General features: G+C 48.1%; 1 protein-coding gene across 1 annotated transcript; it reads left to right on the top strand.

Annotated features, from left to right (window-relative positions):
- The first annotated feature begins 6,115 nt into the window (after positions 1 to 6,115).
- On the top strand, positions 6,116 to 9,812 carry LOC128412487 (myosin heavy chain, skeletal muscle-like). Its single transcript, XM_053385454.1, has 2 exons — positions 6,116 to 6,224; positions 8,761 to 9,812. The coding sequence occupies exon 2, from the start codon at positions 8,808 to 8,810 to the stop codon at positions 9,699 to 9,701; it is 894 nt and encodes a 297-aa protein (XP_053241429.1). The 5' UTR covers positions 6,116 to 6,224; positions 8,761 to 8,807; the 3' UTR covers positions 9,702 to 9,812.
- Positions 9,813 to 10,145: the final 333 nt, after the last annotated feature.

Raw genomic sequence — 10,145 nt, 5'->3', positions numbered from 1 at the left:
CTGTCATCGTCTGTGTAAATCTGTGCTTTTAATTGCCTTGTGAATTTGTCAGAAAGGTGAAGGCGCTTTGTATACGCAGAGTGCTCTGTTGGCCAAAAGGCCATGTCTGATATCAAAGGACAATTGAAAGTGCAGCAATTCAGAGAGACCAAAGTACCAGAGGCTAATTGTGAGTGCAAGAGACATTTGGAGACAGACAGACAGACAGACACACACACACACACACACACACACACACACACACACACACATACACACCACAGCTGTCAACTTACAGATTTGAAAATCAGGGACCAGCAGCCTCGAAAATAAGGGATCAGCAGCCAAAATAAGGGATTTTCAGAGCACAGGGAGGTTCGACTTCTGAGCCCCTCCAAGCCAAAGGCAGAAAGCCCAGCCAGCAGCCAAACGAAGCTTCAAGCCGTGGTTCCCACAGCGCAACAACCCGGCAAAGGGGATGCAGCAAGGAAAACCACTGTCACCTCTCCGCTGGGAAGCGCTGAGCAAAGGTGAGTCCCCAGGCAACGCGGCCGATTTGATCGGCACAAGGCATGCAAGCTCCACCCCCCAGTCGTTCTTAGACTCCTTATTGGGTGAGCAACGCAGCCAAGCAACACAGTTGGAGCCTCCCTCCTCCCTGGCCGGCAGGGAGGGAGAGGAGCTGCTTCCTTTGAAACCCGGGAAATTTAAGGGACATCATCAATAAGGGACAGCAGCGGGACACAGCACTGGGATAAGGGGCTTTCCGGCCAAATAAGGGACGGTTGACAGCTATGACACACACACAGAGACTGTAAGTTTCTGTGTTTATATACTACTATAATACTAGACATCTCCTAGCCAAGATGGGCAAGATGGGGTGCTCGGTCTTGCAGGACAGCCTGGATATGGTGCATGTAACGGATCCTTGGAGGAACGGGGAGAATAATAGAATTGTAGAGTTGGAAGGGACCCAGGGGTCATCTAGTCTAACCCCCTGCAAGGAAGGACGGAGACGTTGCACTGATGTTGGTGCCACTCTGTACTTTAAAGAAGACATAAAGGCTGTCCCATATGGGGATCGAACCTGCAACCTGGGCTGACATGTTGGAAGGTATGAAATACCTGAAGCAGTTCACATCCCCTGCTTGTGTGTAAGGGATTTATCCACACTTAACATTCCTCTGGTCGTCCGAAGCACAGTCCGTGCTTTAAAACTCCATGTCTGAGCGCCCTTTTTCTTGCTCTGCAAAAACTTGCTCTTTAAAGCTGAATCAAGCAAATAGCAATCCATGGAAAAACTGAATTGATGTTTGCTCTGATTGAGCACCAAGGAGCAGGTTTATATTGGGCAAAAAACCACACACTGATACGGAGCTTTTAAGGAGAAACCTGTGCCTAGAATCAGCAGGGTGAGAAATTAGTCTGCATAAGTCAGGAAATGCAATTTGCATGATGATGCGGATACAACTCCCGTCTCTCTTATTTCTGCAAATGCCTCTCTAGCAAAGCCATAATAATCTTATTCATAATTTGCTGGCTATAATTTATATGCTATGTTATCTGACAGTGGCTGCACCTGAGACAGCTAAGAAATGAGCGAAAATGCAGTAAAATCCCATATTAAAACCACTTGCCGGTTCAGTATATAAGCACATAAAGGTAAAGGACCTCTGGATGGTTAAGTCCAGTCGAAGGTGACTATGGGGTTGCGGCGCTCATCTCGCTTTCAGGCCGAGGGAGCCGGTGTGTGTCCACAGACAGCTTTCCGGGTCATGTGGCCAGCATGACTAAACCACTTCTGGCGCAATGGGACACTGTGATGGAAGCCAGAGCGCACGGAAACGCCATTTACCTTCCCGCCGCAGTGGTACCTATTTATCTACTTGCACTGGTGTGCTTTCAAACTGCTAAGTTGGCAGGAGCTGGGACAGAGCAACGGGAGCTTATTCCGTCGCAGGGATTCGAACCGCCGACCTTCCGATCGGCAAGCCCAAGAGCCTCAGTGGTTTAGACCACAGCACCACCCACATCCCTAAAACATAAAACTTGGGCCCAAGACCGATCTTGACACAATCCTATAAAATCCACAAAATGATATAGAAATGGCTCAGCATCTTTGATTTTGGGAAGCTGTCTCCCCACCTGCAGATGTCATGTGGGGGGGATGACAAATCTGTTGCAGAAATGCCCCATGATGGAGGATGAAAGCTAGAAAGTTACTTTGAGATAGACTCAGTTACCTTTTGGAAGAATGTAATCGGGCTGCCTTTGGGCAATAATAATGGCATTCAGAAGCACAACTGCCTCCACAGCTGGAGGCAGGATTGCTTCTGAATGCCAGTTGTTGGAAACCGCAGGAGGGGGGAGTTGGACTTGCGTTCGAATCCTGCTTGCTGCATTTCCAGAGGCATCTGGTCAGCCACTGTGAGAACAGGATGCTGGACTGGATGGGCCATTGGCCTGATCCAGCAGGTAGTAGTAGTAGTAATAATAATAATAATAATTTAAAAATATATATTTATTTATACCCCGCCCTCCCCAGCCAAGACCAGGTTCAGGGTGGCTAACACCAGGTATAAAAACGAATTACAACTTAAAAACAAGATTAAAATACATTAAAATGCAGCCTCATTTCAGTAGGAACTCAAATCAAAAACTTTTTTGGGGATGAAAACATCAAGTCTTCACCAAGGCCAACTATCCAGACTGGTCCTGGGTGGGTCAGAGAAAAAGCCAGGGAAGTCCCCAAATAGGAGTTCCATCACAGAAGGAGAAAGGAAAGAGGGGGAGTGGATCAAATTGATTTCAAGCCAAAGGCCAGGTGGAACAACTCTGTCTTACAAGCCCTGCAGAAAGAAATCAGATCCCACAGGGCCCTGGTCTCATGAGGCAGAGTGTTCCACCAGGCCGGGGCCAGTGTTGAAAAGGCCCTGGTCCTGGTTGAGGCTAATCTGACTTCCTTAGGGCCTGGGACCTCTAGGGTGTTGCAGGATTTGATTTCTTTCCACAGGGCCTGTATGACAGAGTTGTTCCGCTTGCCTTTGGCTTAGAATCAATTTGATTCCCTCCCTCCCTTTCTTTTTCCCTTTCTCCTCCTGTGATGAGGCTGCATTTTAATGTTTTAATTGTTTTAATGTTGTATTTTAATCTTGTTTGTTAAGTTGTATTTCAATCAACTTGTTTTTATTATTGGTTGTTAGCCGCCCTGAGCCCAGTCTTGGCTGGGGAGGGCGTTGTATAAATAAAATTTATTATTATTATTATTATTGTTATTATTATTAATGGACCTTAAGGTCCTCCGTGGGGCATACTGGGAGAGAGAAGTGGTCCCGTAGGTACGAGGGTCCTAGGCCATGAAGGGTCCTTAAGAATGATGAAATCAATGGTACTAATATAATGAACATCTACGCACCTCCTGACACCTCCACTCTTTCAAATATTTGTTTTATTTATTCATAAAAGCATTTACCTGCCTCCTTCTCGCAAATTGTTGGGGTGATATTATAGAGCAGCACAGAAACATTTAACGCAATAAAGAGCAATCACTGAAATGACTGGTGACTTAAAAAACTGGACAGCTGCATACACCTGTTGGCATTAAAAAAGGCACCGAGAGGCAAATGAAAGTCAAAACTCAGGATTTTCACCAGGCGGGAGAGTGCGCCATAGCATGTGATCAGCGATGACCCTCAATGCTGGACTTCTGGTCGAGTTCAGTCAGGCCTTCAACAGGGGGGACAAATGGCAGTTCTCCTCTGGAAACAGGCTGCGATAAAAGGGTTCAGGTGGACCAGCGGTGGTCAAGTCAGACAGATGCCTCTTGAGAAGCTCACAACAGGACCAGAGGCAATGTGGCGTAGTGGTTAGAGCATCAGACTAGGACCTGGGAGACGAGGGTTCAAATCCCCACTCGGTCATGAAGCTTGCTGGGTGACTGTGTGGACCGCTCACTGCCTCTCAACCTAACCTACCTTGCAGGGGTGTTGTGGGGGGTTTAAATGAGGAGGGGGAGAAAACAATGGAGACCCCCTTGAGCTCATTAGAGAAAAAGAGAGTTAAATGCAGTTACCAACTGCAGTGGCTCCTGGTGGAGTCCAGGGTCAGGTTTAAGGTGCTGGTTTTGACCTTTAAAGCCCTATGCAGCCTAGGACCCATGTACCTACGGGACCGCCTCTCCTGGTATGCCCCGCGGAGGACCTTAAGGTCCACAAATGATGACATTTTGGAGGTCCCAGGTCACAAGGTGGTTAGATTGGTCTCAACTAGGGCCAGGGCCTTTTCAGTACTGGCCCCGACGTGGTGGAACGCTCTGTCACAAGAGACCAGGGCCCTGCGGGACTTGACATCTTCCGCAGGGCCTGCAAGACAGAGCTGTTCCGCCTGGCCTTTGGTTTGGACTCAGTCTGACCCTTATGGTCTTGATTTATCGGCTACTTTAAAATGACGCTGCATTTTAAATGGCATTTTAACCTGTATTTTAAATTGGTTGCCCCCCTCCTTATGTTTTTACTGTAATTTTACTGGTGTTAGCCGCCCTGAGCCCGGGCGGGGTATAAATATATTATTATTATTATTATTATTATTATTATTATTATTATTATTATTATTATTATTATCATCATCATCATCATCATCATTATTAAAATAGAATTATTAAAAAAGAATTAGCAGACAGACACGGAGATAAATACCCCCCCCCCGTGAATTGTTCTGCCTTTTTAAAGGCAGTGGGTGGCTGCTGACATGTGCAGCTGTAACAACAACAACAACAACAAGAGACCCTATTTAACTTTGGGCACTCAGTGGCCTCAGAAGCTTGGAAAAACTCCATTCCAGCTTTTTGCTTTAGCCGTGAGCCTTTATGCCTTCAAAGACGTCTTATCTCGGCAGCCCATTAATCACAAATTCTCTGGCACCGCTCCCAGATCTATTAGTCTTGCCGGACATCAAAAGCTCTTCCACGGCATTCAGAAAAGCCTCTGCTTTCGCTTTTCCAACACATACCTTTCAGCAGTCTGTCGCAGTCTTACTCTCCTGTAAGTGCCGTGAATCTGGGCCCATAACCTGTTGTTGGGATACTGCCAGGGAGACAAAGTCCATCATAGCCCCCAAGCCGGCTGCCGGATGAGCCATCGATCTCCCGTAGACACGCAGTATCTGCATTTAGCGACACAAAGCCTCAGAAAACATTGCCACATTCTTAGGCTGGTGCACACTCTATCAGCAGAATTCACACAGCGAAAGATGCACAGCAGGAGAGCATTTTTCCAAGTTTATTCAGCGTTGATCAGAACAAAGAAAAACATGACCGCCTGCTCCGGTCTGCTCAGGCAACAAGAAGGAAATGAAAGCAACTGACAACATAAACATCCTGTGAACAGGAAATACGCAGACTCTGTGACTCACAAAGCCTGCTCCTTTTTAAGGTGGAACGGAAATATCCTAACAGATTCATCTAGTCCAACCCTCTGCAATGCAATGAGTTGTTTATTGCTGTTGTTGTTGCTTTATTAGATTTATACCTCACCTTTCTCCCTGACGGGGACTCAAGATGGGCAGCTTACAGATAAAAATAAGAACCGCCAAAACCATAGGAAAAAAACCAATCATTTAAATCCTGTGTTTTATTACTAGGGCTTTGGACTAGGGCAAGTTACAGGGAACCAGGCAGAGGGCCTTCTCGGTGGTGGCACCCGCCCTGTGGAACGCCCTCCCACCAGATGTCAGAGAGAAAAACAACTACCAGACTTTTAGAAGACATCTGAAGGCAGCCCTGTTTAGGGAAGCTTTTAATGTTTAATAGGTTACTGTATTTTAGTGTTTTGTTGGAAGCCGCCCAGAGTGGCTGGGGAAACCATAATAATAATAATAATAATAATAATAATAATAATAATAATAATAATTGGACATGAAGGCAGTTTATCCCAGTGGCCCAACTCCTCCTTCCCCTCCTTTAACCCAAAAAAGTGGAAGCGGGTGAGCGATGAAGCCTAAGCCGGACGGAACATTTTGAATCTTTCAATCTGTGGTTAAAATGGGTTGGTGCTTTTCCTCCTCTTAATTCTTCGAGCACTAGGCCTTTTCTGCATCAGCTCCATTTCCACGCCCTCTGAGAATGATCTCAGGGCTAGACATTGTGACATCAGCTGCAGGCCAGATTCCAGCAGCCAGCCTTGGATTGGTTGGGGCTGAGTTCCAGGAGAGCATGTAGGCAAAAACCTTTCAAAAACTCTGGCTCTTGGGTGAGTAGCCAATGCTTGGCTTTCTGCTTTCATTTCATCACCTCCTTTTCTACACGAAACCAATCAGAGCCCTGGCCAGACGTTCCAGCTTGGTCCTGTGACCGTAGGTGCCCGGGGCGTGGGTGCCATGCAAAGTGCCTGGCCATGGCACCAAACTTCGTGGGGCCCCGGCACCTTCTTGGGGAATTTTGTGGGTGCTCGGGCACCCAGGGCCTCCGGGAGTTGGCACCTATGGCCCTGGCATTTTGAGATTGCTTGAATTTTATTTCCACTGCACCCAGAGCAGCTTACAACAGGCACCCACTTATTCTCAAATCCAAAACAGGGGGGGCGGGTGAGAAAGCAGTTTACAAAACGTATCAAGCAATACAGAAATCAGCCCTGTTAACAAACATAGAAGAAACTCAATATTGCAAAAGAAATAATCTAGACTTAAATAAATAAAATGTTTTTGCGGTTATTCGTTTCATAAAATTTACTCGCTGCTTGATTGTAAAAAAACAAAACAACAACAAAAAACAACCAACGGTGTCAACGTGGTTTTAAAATTATTGGGGAAAACAACTGTTTAAAACATTCAAAACATATAACCAGCAATGAAATAAAAACAGATTAAAACATACATCAACATTCTACACAGGTGGGTAAAAGGTAAAGGTAAAGGGACCCCTGACCGTTAGGTCCAGTCGTGGCTGATTCTGGGGTTGCGGTGCTCATCTCGCTTTATTGGCCAAGGGAGCCGGCGTACAGCTTCCGGGTCATGTGGCCAGCATGACTAAGCCACTTCTGGCGAACCGGAGCAGCGCACGGAAACGCCGTTTACCTGTCCACCGGAGCGGTACCTATTTATCTACTTGCACTTTGACGTGCTTTCGAACTGCTAGGTTGGCAGGAGCAGGGACTGAGCAACGGGAGCTCACCCTGTCGCGGGGATTCGAACCGCTGACCTTCTGATCAGCAAGTCCTAGGCTCTGTGGTTTAACCCACAGCGCCACCCGCGTCCCTTACACAGGTGGGTAGGCTTGTCTAAACAAAAATGGCTGTAGCGGGCACCGAAAATAGTACAGTGAAGGCGCTTGTCTGATATCAATAGGCAGAGAGTTCCAAAGGGTAGGTGTTGCCATGCAAAAAGATGGATTTCTTCCAAATGTGGAGCGAATATTATGTGGCGTCTGCAAAAGTACCAGTCCTACAGACAGAAGCGCTTGTAGGGGTACACATATTGGATAAAGCGATCTTGCAGGTAAATTGGTCCCAAGTTGTGAATAAACAGTTTAATTGCAAAATAATCCTCTACAGGTAAAAAAGCAAATTATAGAAGCATTAAAATATAATTAAAATATGCAATAAAACAATGCTATTCCATTGTTAAGTCCAGTCAAAGGTGACTATGGGGTTGTGGTGCTCATCTCGCTTTCAGGCCGAGGGAGCCGGCGTTTGTCCACAGACAACTTTCCGGGTCATGTGGCCAGCAGGACTAAACCGCTTCTGGTGCAACGGGACACCGTGACGGAAACCAGAGCACGCAAAAACACTGTTTATCTTCCTGTCGCAGTGGTACCTATTTATCTACTTGCACTGGTGTGCTTTCGAACTGCTAGATTGGCAGAACCTGGGATGGAGCAACGGGAGCTCACCCCGTCGCGGGGATTCGAACCGCCAACCTTCCAATTGGCAAGCCCAAGAGGCTCAGTGGTTTAGAGCACAGCGCCACCCGCATCCCTACGCCATTCAAATAGCATAGCAGAGACCCTAGTATCATAGAATTGGAGAGTTGGAAGGAGCCAAGGGTCATCTAGCCCCTGCAATGCAGGCGTCTCAACTAAAGCATCTACAGTTCTACTGTTAGAATAGCTCTTACTGTCAGAGAGTTCTCCGTGAATTTGTGTTGTGCTCTCCTTTCTTGTAGCTTGAAGCCATTGGTTTGGGTCCAGAGCGAGAGAAGAGGGAGCAGCTTGCTCCCTCTTCTATGTGACAGCCTGTGGCGATCACACAGGGTCCCCGGACGTTTCACCGTCTATTGATCCGTGTGCCACCACTTTAGTTCTCGCTGCCACCACCCAGGCCCCACCTGGTACAATACTGAGTCCAGTCAGGGTTAAATTGGAACATAAACTTCTGTTTATTTATTGCAGTTTAACAAGCGTGTGGTTTCATAAACGGTATCGGTCAATTACAATCATGGGGTGCCTATCCAGACCTATAACTTCCGCTACCTGCTCTCCCTCACTCAACCACCTCTCAGATATTGACTTGTTTTCCTAGCCCCTAACTGTTCCTGACTCAGCTTATTTCACTACACTAACTCAACCTACCTACAGACTCTATCCCAATTCACTCCCACTCCAACCAACTCCCAATGAACTCCACCCTTTGCCCCCCCAGACTCCACCCCCTGGGTCCTGATTGGGTAACCTGTTTAACTATTTCACCTCCAGCACTCTCATATGTTAACGTCACACAGCCCTTGAGATATTGAGAGGGCAAGAAAGATGAGACGTTGTTTATTCCCACGTTGTCTTTTTCATCTCTGCAGAGCCCACAGCCCCTTTGTTCCTCTCGGAAGCCAAGCCCTGTTGCACCATGGACAAGTCTGCGCTGTGCCACCTGACAGATGCCAACGGGAATTTGAAAAACCAGATCTGGGACCTGAGAGAGACGGCCGCCAACCTTGACGCTGAGAAGCAGGAGATCCTGACGGAGAACAGGAGCGTCAAAGAGCAGAACCGGAGCCTGGAAGCCAAGATCGAGTGTTTCAAAGCCATGGCGGAGGACTTCGAAAAGGAAGAAGAGGAACTCCAGGGAGTTCTGAGGACGCTGGAGGAGACGATCACGCAGCTGGAATCCCAGAACACGGCCTTGAAAGGCACCAACAAGATGCTGAGGACCGAAATACAAAAGGTGTCCGGCCACATCGTTCTCTTCCAGGATTACAAGGCAACGCAAGACCAGGACATCTGTCGCATGAAGCAGGTGATGGAGCACATTGTGAGCTACTTCAAGCAGCTGGAGTCAAAGATCGAGACGGCCGAGCAGAGATTCGGAGAGGAGCAGAGCGAAGCCGCTGAGCTCCAGCGCACCTTGGATGAGCTTGAGCAGATCCGCGAGGTCCAGGAGAACGAGATCCTCTGCCTGAAGGACCAGCTGGAAGAGGCGTCGTTCATGAGGCTGGAGAAAGACGAGAGCCTCAAGGTCCCGTCTCTGCTGCACGAGATGGTCCAAGCCAAGCTGGTCCAGGATTCCTTGGCCATGCAGAGCAGCCTCCTCCTGCTGTTGTCCAAAGTCGTGTGGCTGTTTATGGCGGTGGCCGTCTGCCTGGGGTTCCTGAGCGTCTTGGCCAAAGTCTACCTCTTCGTCTTCAACCAGGACCTGGAATCCGGAAGCCAAGCTCTGCTCTTCACGGATCGCCTCCGCCTGCTGGCGGAAGTCCTCTCTCCGCATCCCATGAGGAGGTCGAACGGCTTGCTGCCCTTTTGAGACGGACGCCGCGGCGTGGGAAGCAAACCCAGCAGAGCTAGCCGCCCATTCTTGTATCAAAAGCGTGTGCCTTCAAAAATTAAAAGGACTCCCTTCCCCACTTAAGAAATGCCCCAGCCTAAATTTCCATCTGATTCCACTTGATCTTGCCGAAATATTCAGCACAGGTGTGCCCCCAGCCACTTACGTTCTGGTACCCCGCCTGCATAAGTGAAAATTGCATAATTGGGGAATCCACCCCTAAACCCCCTTCAAACCCCCTCTGCTACTCTCTTTCCCACCCAGACCAAAATTTGAAATCCAGACCAAAATTCAAACTAGGATCGAAGCCCTGGGGCTGGCTGGAGGCTGGAGACGAGCAGGAAAGTAGCTGCTGCTGCGCTACCACACACGTCAGCTATTCGGTGGGGAGGCTGAGAAGCTGTCAGGCAGCCAACAAGGAGA

This window comes from Podarcis raffonei, chromosome 4 (genome assembly GCF_027172205.1).
Source record: "Podarcis raffonei isolate rPodRaf1 chromosome 4, rPodRaf1.pri, whole genome shotgun sequence".
NCBI lineage: Eukaryota > Metazoa > Chordata > Lepidosauria > Squamata > Lacertidae > Podarcis > Podarcis raffonei.
This window is presented reverse-complemented; position numbering and strand designations above follow the sequence as displayed.